Source organism: Pleurodeles waltl, chromosome 9 (genome assembly GCF_031143425.1).
Source record: "Pleurodeles waltl isolate 20211129_DDA chromosome 9, aPleWal1.hap1.20221129, whole genome shotgun sequence".
In the NCBI taxonomy this organism is placed as follows: Eukaryota; Metazoa; Chordata; class Amphibia; order Caudata; family Salamandridae; genus Pleurodeles; species Pleurodeles waltl.
This window is the reverse complement of record NC_090448.1, coordinates 460,702,390-460,725,950: the sequence shown is the minus strand read 5'-3', so window position 1 is coordinate 460,725,950 and position 23,561 is coordinate 460,702,390. Positions and strand designations below refer to the sequence as shown.

At 41.0% G+C, this 23,561-nt stretch overlaps 1 protein-coding gene across 2 annotated transcripts in view; it reads left to right on the top strand.

The window, feature by feature from the left end:
• Window positions 1-23,270, top strand: part of TRMT61A (tRNA methyltransferase 61A) — a 95,489-nt gene extending 72,219 nt beyond the window's left edge. For both annotated transcript variants that reach the window (XM_069207284.1, XM_069207283.1), the window contains one exon: window positions 22,714-23,270. In XM_069207284.1, coding sequence (XP_069063385.1) covers window positions 22,714-23,042 — 329 coding nt within the window. In that variant the 3' untranslated portion in view covers window positions 23,043-23,270. The remainder of the gene's footprint in view (window positions 1-22,713) is intronic.
• Window positions 23,271-23,561: the final 291 nt, after the last annotated feature.

The window sequence follows — 23,561 nt, the reverse complement described above, 5'->3', positions numbered from 1 at the left end:
TCTTTACAGCTTAAAAAGACAGTCGTCCATTTTTTCTTGTTCTTGCTGAGCACATGGTATTTTATTTCTGTACTCTTAGAGTTTGCACCAACCTTTGCCATTAAAGCTAACTTTAGAGGACTACAGACGTTGTGTATGAGTCTGCACTCTAGTTGTGCACTTCGCTCTTCTATTACCCTGCCAGAGACGCTGACAGTTGGTCAGTTCCTGCCCATTCTCCTAACAAGTAGCTTAGTGTGCTCTCACTTTTTGAAATCAACACCAGCCATAGTGTAGAGTGTCCGAGTGTCAGTTGCAGTGTTTAGATGAACAGATGAACTATGAACAGATGGCTAATTCATTTCAGACACCAAACTGTTATGGCTTCAACCATGAAGCACAGTTCTTAGAGAAACAAAAGAAATACCTCTTGAGCATGCTGGTTGTGGCTAGACAGTTTTTTTTTGTCTGTACTTGAACTGTATTCTCCAATAAAGTTAACAGTGCTTTTGCTCAATGTCTTTGGAAGAGTCATGATGTTTTGACATGAGCTATCTTGGAACTATATAGACCCTTATTAGTGCGCAATACAAGGGTCCCAGAGCCATCAGTTTCAATGTTCCAAGATTAATTAGTATAGTAGACATTTTAAAGTGTACCCGATACCCAAGTTTCAGCTTCGTAAAACAGCCTCCAGAAAAATAACAGAGAGAAAATGGGAAACGTAGACGTCAAGAACCATAACCCACTACTAAGGCCTTGCTCCAAATTAAGCCAAGGTTTACCAATGGTCTGTAAACTCAAGAGTCCTCTCTACAGACACTGAAACTTTATTGAGTGGGTCTTTGTTATTCCTACCTGATATCCTCATCTCAACACTGGAGTCTTCTTTCTGCTTTCTTGGCCTGTGAGGTGGAGTCCATTTTCTAATACAGTTCATCGTATCTATGTTCATCTTACCTGACTGACTTTTTCTTCGATTGTTATTTTCCCTTAATCTTCAAATGGCTCATTTGCCTCTAGTATGGCTCCTTCGCTCAGTGTTTTTCACATTTAAACTGGCAAGTGGAGCATCCTCCCTTCATTTAGCCTGTTCTTGCAGGTAAAGAACCATTCTCATTCTTATGGTTGTTTCGTAGGCTGTTTTCCACCTTTGTAAAGGTAAATTTAGCTAGGTTCGTCAAGAGGACATTGTTAAAAAGGATAACTGGTTTTCCGGTATTTAATTTTTGATAGATGCACATTCTTGACTCATTCCGTGTCATCAAGACAGGAGTTCCACAGTTGACTTAAAGTAGCAGTAGCACACACTGCCCCACTGAAAGGCCTCTGAACAGGTCTAGTTTAGTAACAGACTCACCCAGACATAAACTTCAATAATTGAATTGAAAGTGCCCATAGTCTCACTCCTCCCAGTGACCATCTCACCTCAGATTTCTACTGCACGTTGTGAAGAAATGCAGTCCTAGATCTTTGTTCTCTTCTTTCTGATAAGTCCTGATTTTATTTCAGAAGTGCCACTTTTAAACCTATCTTTTGGTGAATTATTTTGAGTTTCTCCATTGCTATCTCTGGAATGTGCGAATTACTCACATTTGCTATTTGAAAAATCGTCCTGTACAAGCTCTTTAAGGTACCGGACTCCTGTGAGGAAATTAGGGTGGTGTTTGACCACCCCCCCACACCACACCACACCACCAAGGAAATTCATTTTTTGCCTCCAAACCATATTCCAAAGGACCCTAAAACATGTGCACATTTTCATCCAGGACCCTTCATGAAAGCGAGAGAAGACTTCTGAAGGGGCAATAAAACTCCAAGGCATCTGAACCCCCCCTCTCCTAACGAGATAAATCAGCCTCATTATTCACACTATCAAAAGATAAAAAAGCTTTGACATGTCCATTAGGTCTTGTCTTTGAGGCCTATGGGCTTTGCCAGTGCCTTTTGGCCGAGGTGTACAGCATCAGCAAGATGCTGTGCAACATGGCCAAAAGTAAACTAAGAAAAGCAAAATGAGATAATGATCAATGATGTGGCTCCATCTTTAAAAGAGCCTGAGTAAAAAATGAATGCAAAAGCCTTTAGAAAAATCTGTGAAAACTGTCCCAGCAACCTCACCAAAGACTGACCCTTTGACGACACATCCAGACATTACTCAGTCAACAAAGTCCCGATCAATGCCATTGACGACTGGGCCAAACTTCCCACCTCTACTCAGTTGACGAAATCATCATTGTTACAACCATCTGTCATTCCCATTGGCAAGAGACGCCCGAGAAAACCAGAGTTGTTAGACATCTTGGCAAAGCTTACATCGCCCAGTAAAATACCTCCACTGCCATCATCAAAACTTGTGGAGGACGGAGAGGAGTGATATCCGGTTGATCCCTGTGGCAGAACATAGAGTCCTGAATACATGAAGATATAATATCAGGACAGATAGGAATATCAAAGACTTTCACCACATTATGGAACAAGCTTATTCTTATCGTCCAAACTACCTAATAACTGGAACTAGACTGACCTGAAGAACATGCTTATTATGATCGTATTTACCATCCATATGCAGTGTAATGCCAACATTCTCTAACCTGCCTATGATTCAGGTGCCTGTAGATCTAGTCAAAGGCCTCAGGCTTATGATGAAGGATTATTACACTCATTTTCCATTCAAACTACATCAACAACCATAACGGGCTCAGCAGACCCAGACTATGAACATCCAGGAAGCAAAAAAACAGCATGAATGGGATCCCGTAGCTCTGCTCCAGCTGGACCCACAACACCAGTATCTCAAAGCCCTGCTTCTCAGGTCCAGCATTTCTCTCCTTTATCATGTACAGAACCACATATCGAATGACAACCAGTCCTCAGAAGGAGAAAAAATAGACTCCCAGCACCCTCAAGGCAAGTGGCAATGAAGTGGACAATTATGTTACCAACAGCTGAACCACCAACAACTCTGCTGTTAGACTCGCCACTACATGATATCTCCAGGTTTCATACCATTGTTGCAAGGGCATCAAAAAGATTCAACCTCCCATTGACACACAAAGAAATGGACTGCTTTTGAGGCGAGTTCAGAAAACCATCTAGAAGAGCAGTCAAAGCAATTCTTATTGTAGTTCATCCTTCACAAGGGCATAAAATGTATGCAAAAGTAAGCAAAGGTATCTTCAGTTGTACCAAGACTGGACAAGAAATATCAGGTGCCCCAATACACACCAATAGGTCTTATAGGTCATCCAAAAGCAGACTCAGAATTCATGCAGCTGCAGTACAAAGGAGGTCCCGAAACCTGGAACACCATGCACAGCTTCACCAGACAGAGTAGGCTGTAGAATGGATGCCTTCAGGAAGTGGGTGTTGAGGTGGCATCAAGGCCAATTAATGCCGCTAACGCAGTGACCTTTTTGTAGGTCTCTACGACTCACATATGTAGTCCGACATCGTCCTATGCATGGAATTCTTAAAAGATACTAAAAAGCAAGAGGTAATGTCAAATAACTGCTCTCGTTGATTCAGCGATGGATGTTGCAAAATTAGGATTTCATCAGTTGGCTGGAGCAGCGTTTCTTAGGAGGCAGGGTTGGCTACAGGCATCTTCCTTCCAACCAGCAATACAGAAAAGGACCTTTGTCATGCCCTTTAATGGGGACTCGTTGTTTGGCAAGCACATTGATGATGCTTTTTAGAGTATCAAAGCTAACATTTAAATTGCCAGATCTCTATGAGCTTTGCAACAGCATTGTTCTCAGCAACTTCGTGGAGCTGTAGTCAGATCTTTACCCTATAGAGAATCTTACCAGCCATACAGATATTTCACCTACCAGACTCAACAAGAAATTTAGACACTTAAATGCTACCTCGGCAGACAGCTTACAGACCACTTTCCACGCAAGCATGTTCAAGAGCACACTCCAAATGCAATAGGGGAAGCCAAGCAAAACATCAGGGCACAAGCAAAGGTCACTGATAAAGTACTGGCACTGGCTACAGTATTCTCCTGTGTGCACCTGTCGGACCTGGTAGATGGGGAAAATCCATGCCTTTTACAGTGGAATAGGATCACCACAGACAGGTGGGTTTTAGATTTAATTGAATTCAGTTCTATGTTGGAATTCATCCAATGACCTCCAGAATTGCCATCAATCAGGACCATGCACTGGCATGTATGTTGTTGGTTGACAGAGATTCTCAAAATCCTATGCAAAGTAGCAATCGAACCAGTTCGAAATACAACATCAGATTGGTGCTTTACTTCATATTCTTGCTCATAAAGAACAAGACCTTGAAGGACTGGAGACCCGTTCTGTACCAGAGACAGCTGTGAACTTTTCCTGAGAAAGCTGTTGCTCAAAATGGTAACCTTACAAGAATTATTACAATGTTTTATGAAGAAAGAATACTTGGCATCACAAGTCATAAAAGAAGCATATTTTCACACATGGAAAGTATCGCAGGTTTGAGGTAGCCGGTGGTCATAGTCTATTTCTAGTCTTTCCCTGTGGGCTCAACTCAGCTTTCAGAATGTTTTAACAAGTGCATGGCACCAGTCACAACCCACCACAGAAATAAGATCATCAGGTAAACCTGCTCCTAGGTGACTGGTTTATAAATGTTTTGTCGCTACAATCTACCACAAGTTCAGTCAAAGCTTATACCAAATTATTCAAAGACAGGGGCCTCATTTTAAACAGAGAAAAGTCATCCAACAAAGAGGATTCCGTTTCTGGGGTCTATTACAGACACTGACACAAAGGAGAGACTGTCTCAAGGGAGACAAACAGCTCTGAAAGCATTAGCAACCCAGTTGGAGAAACTAACTGAAATAACAGTGCATGTATTCAAAAAAATTTTAACCATGATTTCATCCTGTAATGCCTAATCCCTTTCTGCCACCTGATGGTGCAGCCCATTCTAGAGGAGTTAGACAAGCAAAGGGAACTAGTAGATGTGTCATTCAGTGACCGCATACAAATCACATGACTAACGAGAGATTCAATTCTGTGATGGATTTCAACACAAAACATTGTAGCAGAGCTGTCTTTCATTCCACCACCTTCAGATTTTCTTATAATAATGGATGCATTGAAAGAAGGTGGGGAGCTAGTCCTCAAGAACTCACTGCAAAGGGTTATGGAAGCTTGATCATTCATGGCAAGAATATGCCATTCATCTGTTTTGAGCAGAATGGACACCACCACAGTAATGTTTTATCTAATTAGCAAGGCGGGTGAGATCCACGTTACTGTCAACAGAAGTACAGGATGTATTAAAACGGGTCATAAAGCATCAACATTCCATTAGGGCAAAACTCCTCTAGTTGTTAAACAACAATCAGATAGACTTCCTTTGTAGGACATCAATAGACTGCCACAAATGGGAGCTAAATATGAAACAGCCCAAAAATGTTTTCCCAGTGTGGGATATCCAAAAATACACTTATTTGCAACACGAGAGAAGAATAAATACAAGACTTATGCCAGTAGATTTGCAAAAGCAGTTTTTCTTGGGAATTTGCTTCTGATCACATGGTACAAGCCATTTGCATATGCATTTCCTCCTCTTCCCCTGCTTTGAGGAAAAAATGCAAAGCTTTAGAGAGAACTGTGCAGAATAAGCGTAATTGCCTGAAGACGGATGATGTAGGAGACTGACTGTCTCCTGCCAGCACAGAAAACACCAATATAGCTAGGTTCCGAGACTGATCTTTTATCCAGGTGTCAGGGATAGATCTTACAACACAACTGAGGATCCTTGAAGTTGTCAGCCTGTTGCTGACTTCAATGAATTCTGTGGCCCAAGCAAGGCAAGCAAAATCTCCGCAAATAAAACCTGTATAGTTAAGTAGAAACCCTTCTGTATGTGGTGCACCGCTAAGGGTTTTCACCCTCTCACAGTGCAGTCACATCAGATTCTACCATGTCTGTTGGAGCTTGGTAGATCAGAACTAAAGAGTGCATCTATTAGCGTTCACTTGTCAGATATATCAAGGCACACACAATCTCCAAACGTAACACCGTTATGGTGATAAAGGGTCATCTCGGAGTGCCTTTAAGGCCTATCAATGGCTTTTCCTCCACCTGAAAAGCCACCAGTTGATTGAGAGTTTAATACAGTATTAGCCCAACTCACGAGAAATCCATTTGACCCAACACCAACAAAACCCATAGCAAATCTCTCATGGAAAACTGCTTTGCTCCTAGCTGTCATCTCCACAAGAACTGAGAGTGAGATACAAGTTTTTTTTTTTCTTCAATAAAGAACACTTACCTACATTCGACTTCAGATAATCATACTATATACTAATCCTATATTAATCCCAAAATTGCTTTCAGACTTCAATATCAGTGAGCCTGTAATTCTAAAAACATTTTTTTAGAATCCTTCAGATGCAGCCAAAAAGCACTACATTCTTTAGACTTACAGAGATGTCTAATGTGTTGGCTGAACAGGACAAAAGACATTGGAAAGTCAAACCAATTGCTTGTGTCATTTTCCATTACAAGCAGTGGTTTCCCAGTGTCAAAACGAGGTCTCTCCAGTTGGGTAGCAGCAATAGCTTTCTGCCATACAAAAAGGGACAGACTGCTCTCAACAGTAATCGGCCATTCTTCAAGGGCTATGGCAACAACATCGGCACTCTTTCCTAAAATACCTCTGGTGAACATTTGCCGAGCAGCAATATGGAAGAACAACACACCATCACATAACATTACTTTCTGGAAGCAGAGATAGAGCTTTGGGTCGAGCCGTTTTATGTCATCTTTTCAATTACTATCCTCTGTAAAATGTGTATGATGTGCTGTCTATACTGCTTGCTGTTCTGATTCAAGACATGAATCTATGAAAGGTCCAACACTATAGAAAAAATAGTACTTTAATACTGTCCGAAAAGGGGCTCAGCCAGTTTACCATATTGATATAGAATTATACACGTGTGCTAGAGAAATCTGAGATATGATGGACTCTGGAAGGGGTGACGCCAAAAACGCTCTGTCCCTATTGGTGGAAAATTAGAGTCTTTCCCAGGGAGGTGAGTGGGTAAGTAAAGTGGCGCTGTTCTGAGTTATTTCAGGCAGGTAGTGCCTGGTACTGCTATTGAAAATGTACTGTAGGACTTCCATTTACCTGAATGGTTATAATTCAGGCATGTAAACCTGGGAAAGATACCAACACCGAAGAGCAATAACTGCAGACAAGTAACTGATTTAAGCCTACATTTATACGATTGACTTTGCCTCTCCGAACACATTATGCACTTTCAACCTACCGCGTAGTTTCTTCTAAATACAATATTTGCTACCTTTACTTGGTAATTACCCTTTAAATTACACATATTCTTTTACCTGTGGCTAAGCCTCGACGTAGGTGCTGGGTAATGTAGATTCTTCCATACATATGAACCCTTCACACTTTATTTTACACCTGGCCAGTCGGAATAACCTAAAGGATGCCAGATCATATTATTATCTCATATCCGTGTGTGTATCTGTGATCTGCCTTTATTAACATTCTAATATTTAACCTACTGGGAACACAGAAGTGTTCATGGTCATCTCACTTATTGCAGTTTGCATTAACACTTGTCAGTCACTTTTTATACATTTTTTCTGGGTCACAGAATATGTGTATGATTTTCCTTATTTATTGTATTGTTCTGACACTCATGATCTAATTGTCATCATGTTCTGCTTTTAAATATTTAAATCTCTGATAACAAACTTGATAAATTCCAATGGACAAAATACGTATAAGCTGCTTCATTATGTGGTTTGAGCCAAGCCATCACCAATAAACGGGAAAAACACAAGTCTACAATGTCTACAAATTCTTCTTTCTTGCTATGAAAACTTGTTTGTGTGCTCCCTTTGTTCTGTATGATATTGTGAATCACCGGTTAATGATCATCCCAGTGTGTGTAGGTAGTGGGATACAAGACTACCGAGAACAGTTTGACTACATGAAACTAAAAGAGCGTGCACCAAATATTGATAGCATGCAGTATCTACTTAGATTGTAGACTCTTTACTGGATGTTCATCTCTTATACCATTGGCTACTGAAGAAGACTCCACGGATAGGAGCTGTGATTTAACACGTTTATCCCAAGCCAGCTACAACATGAACCTCTCCCTCGTCTGCTGTCCATCAGTTGTCACCTACTCAGCTCCCCCAACATTCCATGAGCCCACTGCTGTGACATCATGTTTACAGTAGCCACGCCACGCTACGCTATGTGGGACTACCTTAACCCACATTATAACAGCTGCCATTGTAATAGTTGACTCCTATATTGAGAGCTTTCCTCCTGTTATAAGTGCTCTCCAGCTGTTTCCAGCTGAAATAAAAACTGGTGTTCCTGTGGTGTCTGCATTTACAAATAAAAGTGCAAGAGTGCATGCAGTGGGAGGTATGTGGCGGCATATGCTAGGGCTGTACAAGAGCAACAATTGCTTTCCTGGAAAGCAGTATTGCTGGAACAAGGGGTGCAGCAGGTGCTGTAGCACCGTGAGATGCCATGGAGGCATTTCAGCAAGAGACTGGGCAATTATGAAGCTATTTAAACGGTTTTATCTTAGCCTTTCATTTGAGATCAGGGGTCAAAGGTTATGTGTAATAGAGCCAGGAAGACACTAACTTTTAGAAATATGCATTGGAAAAGCTGATAAGGTTCACCTTCGGGACGCCATTTGCGTTGCCTATTAACGTTAGTGTTGCTGTACACTGCATCACTAATGCTATAAGCATGGCTAAAGAGGAATTTAAAAAACAAATTATTATGGCATGGCTGGCTACATCAATTTGTAGGCGCATGCTTCCAAATTTCAAAAAAGTATTTCTTGGGCAGCAGCATGGGGCGGAAGCAGTGCGGAATTAGTGGCTGAAAAGTGACCAGCAATGCAGCCATACTCTACGGTCCCGGCAAGCACAAGCGGAAATACAGTCTAGAGAAGTTAACAAAAAAGAAGCAAGCAAATTAGAGTGCCGGTAAAGCCAAGCAGTGTGCAGGCTCTAAGCCCACTATAAACCTACAATAGGTCTTTCCTCAAAGTGACAGCTTGCGCTGTCTGGTTGGCATGACCTAACAAAAATGTAGTCTTCTTTTCATTTCCATGTATATATGTGTATGGCTATTAAATTAGGGTATTTTATAACCTTAATTTTAGTGATAGCTGCCGTAATTAAATAAAAAAAATTGCTAACCGTTTGCTAGCAACTTTTAGAAGTTTTTCTAATTTTTCAAAGTATATGAGCACCATTGAACGTATAAATAAAGTTACAGTGCACTTTAATGCTAGGTGTAATGGGGGCAAACATTTTGTGTACAGTTACAAACAAATGTCACATTCACTTTACCTTTTATGATCTATACAAGTCTGAAACCTTTCTGCTTTATTATTGCTTTATTTGTTTAACATCTACTTCATTTTATAAACTGGCATAAATGCCAACAAACGTATCAGTGTGTTATATTCTAGGACATTCATTGGCAGAATTTGTGCTACTCTAGGTTAGTTAGGCATCATTCAATCTAGTCTGAAACTTAATGCTATGCTAGGTTAGGTTGGTGTAATTTAATCTAGTCTGATGAAGATTTGCAGATTAAGGTATTCTTTTCCCCACTAAATTACTATGCCATTAATAGACATCGGATCTGGTTCCATTAATTGATATCGTTGAAGATGGTGATTACAACTGTGAATTAATTTTCTGCTGTGTGAGCAGAAATGTAAGAGTTATAAATGCTTCTTGTGGCTGTTCCAAGGAGAGTGCCAATTAAGTCTTCTTTGGAACATTTGGAGACACCCACAAAGTCTCCACTGTATGGATGCCCACAACACTTTTCAGTGCCTTCCACACAAATTTCAGTACTGCTAAACGAAAACCGAAATGAACCAGGAGTATGTTTTGGAAATGAGGGAAGAAGGAACGGATTTTAATGCAGAACTATTTTCTAATATTCTCATTTTAGGTTTTAGGATTAGGTAATTAAAACCGTTAAAACATTTCTTTTTTATCTTCTGGATGAAAATCGTTTTTCATTAAAGTCTCCTCTTCCCAAATAGCCGTTGATGTTCGGAAACATTGGTTCAGTTCCCGACATTTACCATGGCTATCGCCTGGGTCATTTAGAGTTAGTCAAAGTATTTGGAAGTCTGTCAGTGTAACAAACACCTATTTAATTAAAAAAGATAAATATTCACATGGAACAGTGTGTATATATATATGTGACAAAAATAGTGTGCTTCACAAATATATAATCTTTTCAAATGCAATTTTTTTTAGAACACAGTCGGCTGTCTTAGGGTTAGGCAGCACAGAAATACACTGTTCAAGTTAATAAAACCCTAACAATAAATGCAGTAAGGCCGAGGTGTTTGTGAATCGGGTTTAAATTTGCAAGTAAAGCCATGATTAGACACACAGCTTCTCTTGATGAGATATGAAATATCTTTGTTTATGAGGCTCTTACAGCCTCACAGTAGGTGAATTTGGCATTCAGCTGCTGATGCTGGTACGGTTCCACTCCTGATTGTCACATCCTACCTGGATGGATGGCTTAAGAAAAGATCCTTCAAACAACAAATTGCCAGTTATCAAAAATACATCAATGTTAGCAGACGTTCATGGGTGGGTGTCATATACAAAATTACTCTCAAAGCCTGAGTGTGTCATACCCCGTCTTCATATACAGGTACCAGTTCTCACTAAAGGAAAGCTTAGGTGATTACTCTGCATGGGTTGTGTCCTGCCAAAAGTGCTGTCTGCATGAGGCTTTGTTATGTGACATGCTAGATAACCACACAGCTGCTCAACTGGGATAGACCTCTTTGCCATTGTGAAGTAATCAGCACAACACTGGTGAGTGCTGAGAGAAGAAGATTTATTGAAATAAAATGTCCCCAGCAGCAGAGGAGGCGATTGATTAAACTGATAGACAGACTCCAACTGCTCACAACTCAAACATCAAAATTCTTTAACAGAAGAGCTCAGAACAGAAAAGCTTAGAACGTATGACACGAGATGACTGTGAAGTAACACAGAGAAGCATCTCATAAATATGAAAGGAACTGAGTACAAATGTAACAACAATGTAAGCTAACTCATCAAATCAAAGGTTAACATTTAAGTTAGTATACTCTAAGTTAATACACTGCAACATATTTCCTCCCTCTAACATACAGATTTAAAATTAAGCCTTCAAGTCTAATTTACTTCACCAAAATAATGGTTCAAATATCAGATAGTACACTGCAATGAAGTGGTAAGTGCACCATTAATATAATACAAAATCAAAAAGATTTTTGGGTGTGTTGATCCTTCTCTTGGGTCATGCATTTTCCGTAATCTGATCACTTGTGTGAAAATATATATCAATACCAGCAGATAAAGCAGTGTTTTCAGAATTTTTAACAACCTGGTCACTGTGTGAAACGAATCATCATTACATGCATGCAACGTGGTGGGTTTAATAACCTCAGAATCAGAAGTACCTTTAGTTTTAACTAAATCATCAGTAGGCTCATAGTCACTAGAACTTGAACTTTCTCCTGAACCAACCTCCTCAATTTGTAATTTGTCCTTAAGATCTGAAAAAGAAAGCATTTGTGAAAAAGCATGCATGTCACTCTTACAAAAAATATCGTCAGTATTCTTAGAGACAGCCCCTTCCTCAACTTTAGCCGATTTGTTCTTACTCCACCAGGATCCATTATTGAGTTTTGCAGATGTTTTACCTATTCCTATCATTTTGAAAGGCTTGTAAAACTTTGATTCACCTTTCTTCACATTTTAGGGTAGTTTGATCTTTACACAGTCCCCAATTCGCAACTTACGATTATCTGGAGTTGAATCATCTAATTTGTGATTGCCTTTCACATTTTTCTTTACTCTTAGTTTTTTTTAGTTTCCCCATGCATATTTTTGATATCTAAAATGTGCAGATCCTTTTTAATTCAAGAAAGAGTGAGAAAAATCAGTGGAGTCCGACCTTTAAGCATACAAATGTAGAAAAAAACAGTTCCTTGAATTGGGGTAGATTGATATGCCCAACCTTTTCTAAAACAAATTCTTTCACATCCAAGTTGTTGGCGAGAGCTGCCTACACAGCTTCAATTATTACCCTATTAAATTTTTCACAAAGACCATTCATATTAGCAGCATATAATACTGTTCATGTGGTAAAGGCCATGCTCCTTTAGGAAGTTTTGAAATTTACTAGAAGTAAACTGTTTCCCATTGTCAGTGACTAAACTTGATGGCAGACCCTTTTTATAAAAACATTCCTTTAAAAATTGCAAAGTGGTCTGAGCGATGGTTGAGTCAGTCACTTAATTTTAGCCCACCTTGGGAAAAATAATCAATTAATATAAAGGCATACACTTTGCATCTTGAAAGATTTTCATAAGGGCCCAAGATGTCTAGGGCTAATTTTTCCAACGGTCTGTTAGGAAATTTGGAAAAAAATTGGTAAAGATTTGTTAGTACACAAGGACTTATTAGAGTTCACACACACTTGACATTGTTTAACAAAACTTGCAATATGAGAGTCCATATAGGGCCACCAGGATTTCTCTCTGATACGTGTCTCCCCTAAATGTCTCTTATGTGCTAAATTAATTATGTTATGCCGTATATTTTTCAGAGGAAATGCATGCTCTTCATTTATTTTCGAACGTGGCCATTCTTTAATGGTGGCCCCCTTATTTTGTTTAACTCGTAATCTTCTGGGCAACTCTCCATACAATCTTCTTTGGATATCTCACTCATGCGGCTATTTAAAACATAATCCACAACAGCAACCACACACTCTTCAACCGTGTCAGTAAATTATTTTGTTTTCTTTTTAACCATCCGGAAATCTTGACAAACAATCTGCCACACAATTGCAAACTCTCCTGAATGTATCCTGCTTGAAAATTGTGCTCATACATTTTAGACCGGATCCTGACTAATCTAGCAAATGCTTTTCCAGTACCACTGCAATTCAATAATGCTAAAAGAAGTTTATGATAATTTTTTATATTGAAAATTCTGCCCCAATGGTACGTTTTAAAATGTTCAACGGCCCACATACAAGCAAAGGCCTCTCTCTCTATGGTGGAATACTTGGCTTCAGCTAAAGAGAGTGATCGCGAAGCGAAAGCTACTGTATTCTCAACACTTTAATTTTTCTGACAAAGCATTTCACCTAAGCCGTCTAAGCTGGCATCAATTTACAAATAACATCGAAGTCTCTGATCAAAAGGAGCAAGTGGTAAAGCCTTCACTATAGATTTTTTTTAGATTATTAAATGCTTCTTGAGGTCCTTAGACCAACTGAATTTGACACCCTTCTCGAGTAAATTTCTCGAAGGTAAATCCATATGAGAAAACTTCTTGAGAAATCAGGCATAGAACTCACACAACTCAAGATAAGACCTCAGTTGGTCTTTATCTTTAAGTGTCCTCAAATTTTCAGTGGTTTGAAGCAAACACAGTTTGGTTGAGATGCCCTTTGCAGAAATTGTGTGACCCAAATAATCAAATTCCTGAGTGAGAAATTTGCACTTCTTATTTGCAAGGTCACAACTCTATCTAATAATACTTAAAGTACTTTGGACAACCTTGCATTGTGGATATCAATAGTGTCAGCAAAGATAAGAATGTTGTCTTGAAACGTCATTACTCCATCCATACCTTTAAAAAGAGTAAACATTAGCTTTTGAAAGATGGATGCAGCTGACGCTAAACCGAAAGACATGCAGATGTATCTAATTGTTCCATCAGGTGTAATAAATGTGATTAAATGTCTGCAGATTTCTATTAGCTCAATTTGGTAATCTGCAGATGCGAGGTCCAAAGATGTAAAGTATTTTGTCTCTTCCAAAAAATTGCCAATAGTCCTTGAATTTCCGGGAGAGGCTGGCAATCAACAATAATCGGGTTTTTTAACAATCTCAAATCAGCACACAACCTGAGAGACCCAGATATTGTTTTTTTACCAAAACTATGGGAGACACCCATTTAGATGCATCAACATGTTTAATTACACCTTCACTTAAAAGTTGCTGTAAAACTATGCTAAGATCCTTTCTGCCGTCGGGAGGTACATCCCTGAGTTTGTCTAATGGAAAGCGCATCTCTTTTGAGCTTGATCTCGTGTGAAAACCTTTCACTTTACCTAATTAATTCCTAAAAAACATCTTTGTATTGAGAAATAACCCCATCAGTACCTTGATGAACCGTCATGCAGTAGACTGGAATATCAGATGCAAGATCCAGGACTAGTCTAAGGTTTCCTTGATGTCTCCATCCTAGAACATGTTGTCCATCTTTGACAGGGTCAAGACTGATATGCATATGGCTGGGTCCAAACTGGAATGGCATGGGCAGCAATAAAACCATGGATTTAGGCCCAGATCTCTGTACTGGGGGTGAATGTTTGACAATGTTCAGCATTCCGTCCATCACTTGTTCTTTTTGCATTTGTCGCCCTAAGTGGGAAGGGTATGCCCAGACGTGGGTCCCGTGCTTCCCATGCCACTGGATTCAAGCTAGCCTGGCTGATGAGGGGTGAAACCCCGAAACCGGTCCCAGGATGCTTGTTTCCAGTCCAGGGAAGACCTGGCCTGGCAGTTCGGGCTGGACTGTTCCCATGGGCAACAGGGTCAAGACTGATTTGCATATGGCTGGGTCCAAACTGAAATGGCATGGGCAGCAAAAAAACGATGGATTTAGGCCCAGATCTCTGTACTGGGGGTGAATGTTTGACAATGTTCAGCATTCCGTCCATCACTTTCTTTTTGCATCTTTGACAACGTACACTTTCCCTAAAATGGTGCGAAACGTACATGAAATAGACACAACAACATAGCCTAAAATATCAATGACAGATTGACCATAACCGTAAGCACTGACCTCATTCTTTTCAAGATTTCTGTCAATCCAGTGCATTTTAGAAGCACTTCTGAAATATAGGAAAATGAGGCTCCTGAGTTCACCAACATAATATTTTTAACACCATCTATGTAGACTTCACACTGGGCATCTTGCATAAATCACTATGACAAGATGTACTCAAAATCTCCTTATTGCTCGTTTCGCCAACTATGGTAAGAACGAGATTTTAATTTGCTTGAGTGTCCTGAGAAGAATGGTTTTTATACTCCACTATGGTGTTAGCATCAGTAGCTATCATGAAATTATTAAATAATCCAATCCATTTAATCCACGTCATTGCATTTTAAATCCTGAATAAATACCTGATAAATCAGTGACTGCTGAAATATGTACAGGAGTACTGCAGTGCTTGCTAAAGAGGTGTGGTATATGTCAGAGGAGAATGGCAGTGAAATAAGGTACTTGTAATAATTCACAACATAGCAATAAATATGAGAGTACCAGAGTGAGAGGCACAGTTGCAGCAAAATCAGTGCAGTTTCCTTTAAATTGAAACAGCTGTATGTAAGGAAAACACTTGAGGGCTTAGAAAATGAACCAAGCAGAGAGCTTGCAGGAGTGAACTAGATTGTGTCCAAAATGGCGGCATGTAATGAGCGTGAGCGATGGGTGGTTTCAGGGAAAGGAGAGCATTCATGATTCATATGCACAGTGCGTAAGAGTGCTGACATCAACAGCAACAAAGGAAAGGTGCTGCGCAGACTGGAGTATCACAAAATTGCACTTACTCACCGCAGTGTGCTTCCAGTCTTGACAGAATCTAAAACAGCAGCACATGAACAGGAGCCTTGATGAGACATTTGAAGTCTGCCTCTAAGGCAGTAGCACATGGAACGTTGACTGAAGACAATGGAAAGCCAAATGGCTCATTGATGCAGCACGGCGGTGGGCACAGCTGGGAACGAGTCCCTTGTTGCCAAAATGATTTACTCAGCACAACACTGTTGGGTGCTGAGAAGATTCACTGAAATAAAATGACCCCAGCAGCAGAGGATGCGACTGGTGACCAGACTCCAACTGCTCAAAACTCAAACATCAACATTCTATAACAGAAAAGCTTAGAACAAATGATACGAGGAACCGGTGAAGTAATACAGAGAAGAATCTCTTAACAATGAAAGGCTATGATACAAATGTAACAAAAATGTAAGATAACTAACCAAAGCAAATAAAAGGTTGACATTTAATATTCTCTACCTTAATTCACTACAACACATTGAATGTGCTATCAACATTGCTATTGCTTGATATCCTAGAATGACAGTTCATTTGTCTACCTAACTGGGCACAATATGTAAGTGATGGCCATATAAACGCTTTTTGAGCTTCAAACGGTTACTGTATGGGAGCACTGTTGAATGGTGTGAGCCATTGAATGGATCTTGACTCTCAGACTAACGTAAGTTAAGGAACACAGCGAAGACTTGTCTAGAAGGCCATCTCGTGGTTGTTTTTTGATTTGTTAACATCCATTACCCACTTGGATGGGAACTGTGCTCACTATAAATGACACAACTTTAACACATTTTACCCTTCCATTTAGAAAAAATGTATATCCAGTTGCAATGCTAACGCCTAAATTCGAAAAATGCATTTGGGAGACCCTAATACTATCTGGCTTCCAGAAGGAAAAATAAAATGATAATAGCAGAGTATTATTATCTTTTTTTTTTAAGCTGAGCTAGGTTAGGGTGGGGTGGGGTGGGGCGGGGTGGGGCAGGGCTGAGCTGGGCTGGGCTGGAGGAGGAGTGGTCAGTGTTCTGTAAGTGTGCATGTCTGTTAAGCTGGCCAAACAGACATGCACACTTCATTTCTCCTCCCTGATGTATTGCATAGCCGGGGGATGAAAGTGCACAGGGCCCCACTCTTTGCGTGAGCGCTGAAGCAGGCCGCTCACACCAATCAAGACGCTGCTGTCATGCCGGTGACAGCAGTATCGTGATCGAGTAAGGGGAGTCTGGGAGCCAGTGTGCTTCCAGACGAGGATGGGGGAGACAAACCTGTCTCCCCTCGGAGCAGGTAAGTGGGTTTTCTTATATATTTTTTTTATTTCCCAACCGCCCTCTCGCCTCCCCGTTCAGTGGCAGCCACCACTGGGTTACACTTTTATTACACTTATATGCTACAATAGCTTGTTCAGTAACTTAGGTATTTTTCAAAACCTTAATGATTTTAGAGAGTGGGTGTCACTGGCCATGGTCCTTCTACAATGTATGTATATTTCAGGAAGTCAACTGGGCTTTTGATATCTGTTCCCTTTATGGTCCTTAATCTGCATATTCATTTCATAAAGGCTGCTGAGGTAGCAAGACCTAATTATTAAACAACTCGTAAATAAAGGTTTGGGCATTATGCAGAATATGCAAAATAGGCATATTCATCAATGTTATATATGTATATAACATTGTTCTGCTTTCAGCATCTTCAGCATGAGACTGTCTTGGTCTGTAAACACTTGCAGATCTTCAGCAATCGTTGCTGTATTTTTGTGGAACTTGAAGGGTATCCTTCTATGGGAAGAGGGCCGCCTTGCTTGCCCAGTGCATTCTTTCTTCTGCATAGACACAGCCAGCGCTGCCAGACTGTGCATTCTATATTTGTAACCCACACCTCAAACTCCCCGTAGAATTGAGGCAATTGGAAGCTGGAGTTGATTAATGAGAACATTAGTCTTGTACTGCTGATCACGCAGATAACACTGTTCACAATCTAGAAACGAACCCGGACAGAAACTCACATAACTAGAAAGTCAGTTAACTTCTTTTTTACGAAGAGCTGAGAAAAACCCAACCGAATAATCACTTCACGTTCGACTCGTGAGTCGCGAATAAAGTTTGAATGCCACGTGGTTCCTAGCCTCCTCGCTCGTTGCCTGGAAGGCGTGAATAGTTTCCTTTAAATCCACCCATTCGTTTTTGCCTTTGCTCGGTTGAAACAGCTCGAGATTACAAACCACGGAGAGTCGGAGTTGCCTTATACGGCGAGCTCAGTCACAACGAGCGCCATTCAGCTGCCTGTTTGGCAAAGGCAGGCACATGGAGTTGTAAGACCTGCCTTGCTTAATTTGGACAAATATAATGCAGACGCGAGCAAATATTGATATTCTGTGTTGGAGCAAATTAGCTGTAAAATGTGGCACCCCGTGAAAGTGTTGTGGTGATAAGCCAGCCGCGCCCGTACATTTTGTTGACAAAACGCGAATCCAGCTCCGTTTAAAAGAGCGTTCGTCTATAAACACTGTCGTTCTTCTGTAACACATTTACTTTAAAACAAAATTGAATCTTGTATTTTAAAAAACATAGAAATCAAGGAAGTGAATGAATTTTAGCATGCCGCATGCTTCTCTTTTTCTAAATGTTTGAATAAGCATTGGCACAGACAATCGGTTTTACTATTGTAGCGTGCATAAATGCAAGCAGACAGTACCACCTTATTGTGTTTCGTCACAGACTGTTGACAACCTAATGCAGTTGCAGTCTTGTTTGCTCCCATTGAACAAATTAGACTACACACGTTGCCAGTAATTTGTAGATTAAAAACTCATCCCAAGAAACTTTTGTCTAAAATGACTTGGAGAGAGGTGGCCACTTCAAACCCCACCGATGCACAAATTAACGTAGATGCTGCGTAGATGCAAATCGGGAACACAACCAAACTGCAGACTACCATGCGTACATAAGCACATCTGCAGTCACCCCTCACACAGACCAGTAGACAAGTGGTACATGCTCGTGCAAGCAGGGCAAGCCAACGACTAAACGAACTCTCGCACAACGTAGTACATAGAATCTAGCACACACAGACCATCGAATAGCCGCACTTGTATTCCTACACAACACAGGTAAAGTCAGCACACTAGCAGGCACACGTAGAGGGGCCGGGCTGACAGACAGAAGGAAATAAGGACGGGTGTAGCGATGAAGGTTTCATGTCCACTGAATATTTAGACTTTCAGTTGACAAAATCGAACTTGAAGTTGACGAAAGATCGGTGTCCATCAAGGCCTCTCCTTGAAAAAATAGCTTAGCTCTTTTTAAAATATGTATATGTGTGTGTGTGTGTGTATATATATATATATATATATATATATATATTTGTTTTCATCTTACACAGAGCATGGCAAATACAGTTACACTCTTGTACAATGTAATTTATCGAACATCCTAGGTAACACAGGCTGTGTCTGGTGTAGAAGTCATTACGTGTTTGGGAAGAGTCTGGAATATTGGCTGTCTCCACTAAACATGGCAGGGCCTGGGCCTGGGCCTTAGGCAAGGTGGGAAAACTATTCTCATGTGTAATGCTATCAGTATTTGTAAATGGCAATATCGCCGGCAAGGGTATCCTGGTGCTAACTAAAGGTACTTGCCCTTCTGAAACTGCACCAAAAAGCTCGGGATGAGGAGGTAATTAAACCCATAAGTCAGGAAGGTAAATTTTCAGGACCTGCGCTGGGTTTGGGTTTGGGTTCGGATGCTCAAGTTGTGGTACATGCCTTTAAGTGTGTGTACACACATATATATATATATATATATATATATATATATATATATATATATATATATATATATATATATATATATATAGACACACACACTCACTCTCTCACTCACTCTCTCAGTCTCTCTCACTCACTCTCTCACTCTCTCTCCCCTTTAGGCTGGCTTATCATCTTCGTTAGTATGTTCAGTAAGGTCATAGAGTATTGCATCCCCGTATGTTGCTATGAGTCATTTACCTAAGCTTTTCTTTTTTCCTCCCATCATAAGGCCAGACCCCCCCCCCTGCTAGCACACATCGCATAACCTCTCTCCTCCAGTGTGTGTTCGTAGAAAAAGCGGCTTACTTCCATCTCATTGCAATCACCCATTTGGCTAGGATTAGGTTACGTCAATGAATATGGAGTTGTTTTTTGTTTTAGGTTCTGGGGAAGAGCCCCGGTAGGCAATTTATTGCTGTTGAGACATCCGGCCTCTCTGTAGCCCTCTCAAAGTCACTAATACCCCTCCCCAAAATGGACCCAGAACCGGAACACATCCATAACGTGGAATATATCCACCAGGGAGGCGTGGCATCTCCAACAAGCTTCCACTAGCCCTGGGAATATTGGATACAGTCTATGAGGAGTTAAATATGTATGGAGTATATAGAATTTGAGGGTTTTAAAGCTAGCATTACTGGATATTTTGCAGTGATATTCCAGGACGAATTGCCATTCTGAATTACTAAATGTCTGCCCTAGTGTCTCCTCACAAATCGTTCTCAGCTGCCATAGGGAATCCAATGGGTCTGGCTGGCATGATTTGTAAAGCCATGTAATTAATCGCCAGCCGTGGCCATGCATGTGCAGTGTGTGTAGGATTGGCTTCTGAATCCCTGGTTGCTCTATTGTGTGGATGGTGCTCCTTTAACGGTTCATAGAGTAAAACAAAAATGACCCCTGTGTAAGCTGCCCTGATCACATAGGCCTTCCAAACTAAGGAAGGCTCCTTCAAAATACAAGTCTCCAACTGTACTGATTCCTGCTGCCCCCACATCGTTAACTGCCTTGGTCCGAGTACATTCCCACCTGCTGGGATCCCTCTAAATGGCAATGCCCGGGAGTAAGGCTTTGGTCCTGCCATGTGGGGAAAGTTACGTTTTAGGCAATTGTGGGTGGTTCTAATAAGCAGTGATCAAGCACTTAGCTTAATGGTGCCTAGGAAAAAGGCACCATTTGTGGTTCCATCCTGTATCTGCATCTAGGATGGACACTTGGTGATGTCCAGCCAACCAACATGCAGGTTATTGAATTCGCGCCGCCAGGTAATATTTAAAGAAGTCCTTTGCTTCATGGCACCCCTAGATGTTGGGAGCTTTAGTTTGGAGTGTGCAGCTCTGAATCTACTCTTCCCCCAAACAAGGTCTGTCAATTGAGAGATTGGCTAAATATTAAAGTAGCAGAGGAAGCATCACCATTTTTGACAGGGTGATCCGGCCAGCTATGGATACGGAGAGGGAAATCCAAAAGAGGACCTGAGAACCTATACCCAGATATTTAGGGTCTCGGGATCCCATAGCATGGGGTCCACATCCAAATTTGTACCCCGTTCCAGGAGGCTCTTTCAGAAGGGGAACACTAGAGATTTGACATAATTAATCTTAAATCCCGAAAAGACCCCAAGTTCATAAAGGACGGCCGCCAGGGCATTAAGGCTGCTGTAGGTTTGGTAGAGACTTCTACTCGCATAATGAATACTTGATTCTGCATTCAGATTCACTCGCTGCTACCTGTCAGTTATAATACAGTTCTGTCTGTGCCTATTCGTCTTCGCAGTATATAATGCCGTTTGTGTGTCAAAGCTCCCCTACAAATGCTTTTTCCTGGTCATGCATTTATCTAACTGTTCCCACTTCCAAAGGGCAGGGCCTTCTTAACCAGAAAGCCTTAAACAGGACACCGGTATAACATCGTACTTCCTTTTGATTATGTTTATTGAAATGCCTAACGTTTAGCCATACAATACCACAGTTGTGTGTTAACTAGTATGTTATTTTAGGATTTATATTTTTTGACATATATTTCTTCATTGATCCTTGAAACTAGTCAACTTCGTGCAGTTACTGTCACGCATTATTATAGTCTTTAATTCGACACATTGCATTCTTAATAGGAGCCTGTCAGGCAGTGAGCCTTCTCAAAGGCTGTAGCTCTTGTAGGAGTCCTTAAATGCAGTTGTGTACGTTCCTAAATTATATTTGAGATGTTCCTTTTATATGCTGGTCAGTGTTGCACATCCTTGATGCAGTCTGGTGAAACAGGGGACATTAATGACACTGACGAGCAATCGGACTATATCGAAGGACCCCAAGCTTCAACACTGAACAAGGGATTCCTGTGAACGTCCTCGTGTAGTGCCTTTATGATAGTGAGAAGCACCACAATAGAGTTCACCAGTGCATTCTTCAAGCAAGGAAACCTGTCCAGCCAGTGCCATCAGTGCAGTAGCCAGATGGCATTGGCGCCTGTGAGAGCCGACCATCCTCCTTATAAAAGATCTGGATGTTTCTTGCCCTTCACCGTCTAGGAGCGGCACCCTTGTTCACACCTTCAGGTGAGTCAACGGAGCCTAGTGCTCCATGCATCGCCGATCTCTGGGATCCTTGCTGCACCTCATGGCATGATAAGGGCAGGGAGGAGGTACATTTTTAGGCAAATGAGCCAAATGTATGGCCGCCATAAAGTGGAATGTCTCAGAGAAAATAATCAATCCAATGCCTCCAGACAAAGCAGCTGATTGGCAGGCCTGCTGGTCATCACATCTTGGTGTGCTCTAGAGGGCATTACCTGCAGTCTCTTGCTGGAGGTCAGAATCTGCCTTCTTGGTCACAAATTCATTCTTGCCATTTCAGTGTCTAAGGTATGTGGTGGGCGACGGAGTCCTGTTTGTTGGACATCCATAAGGGAAGGAAATGAAACATTTTGGTTTTCGGGTGTTAAGCAAGCTAAGTGCTTGTTATCTGGATACAGACATATATCTCTAAGTAATAAAGAGGGTCGAGCAGGTAATTCTGCTCAAGGTAACTTGTCCTGAAAACCTGATGTGTTTCTGTCATCTCTCGAATTGTTTGCAGTTCCAAAAGGTAATAAGCATTGTGCCATTTTAGCATCCTATTTTTTGCGAATCCTTTAAAATTTATCAGAACATGTTGACTGTATCTATCACTGAAAGTTTTTCTCTTCGCATGCTTTCAGAGGGATTCCTTGATTACACGCTAAGCCTTTTTTATACATGTTTTACAGGTGGACGGGTCTGCTCCTTCTCCCCCTGCATTGAACAGGTCCAGAGAACCTGCCTGGCTATGGAAGAACACGGCTTCACAGAGATGAACACATTGGAAATCTTGCCGCGGGTTTATGATGTCAGGACAGTTAGTCTGCCGGTTGCCGACCTGGGCAAAGGAAGTGATGATCCGTCGAGCTCGGGGATGGACCGTACCAGCAAACTGAGTCAAGCTTCTGTGTGCAGCAATCCTCCTCAGGACGTCGCTCAGTTTAAAAGTGGAGTGCCCCTCAAGGAAGTGGTGGGGCATACAGGATACTTAACTTTTGCTACTAAAAGTTTATTTTAGAAGGACTTTTTAGTCAGTGCCACGGCTCAGAATGCGGCTGAAAATTCCATATATAGTCAGTTTGACTTGGAGTATGCATTTGTTTAAACACACGCACAAGAATAGACGAAGCAGTGTTTGAGTCCTCGAGCAGAGCTCCAGTTTGTCACAGACCCAAAATACAGCGTGTTCTTGTGCGGTCTCATTCGTCTTTACATGTATGAATAATAAAGACTCGTTTTAATAATGTTTGGTACATTTACCTTTGTGTTTTAGCACCCTGTTTCTGTGTTTTCTGCTGTGGTTAATCTGTTTTCATGAGTCTCTGGTGCCTGAAAATTCCACTTCTCTTTTATTTCCTTATTTAGAGTTTACATTTGTGAGCTCACTTGGTAACCACATATGGCTGGAAATCCAAACTGTACTTCGAATATTTTTGTAGTACAGCTGCATAGAGACTACTACCCAGCCTGGTGAATTCAGTATTTCCGAGACTATTAGATAACATCACTTTTCCGAGCCTTAAAGGAATAACTGCAC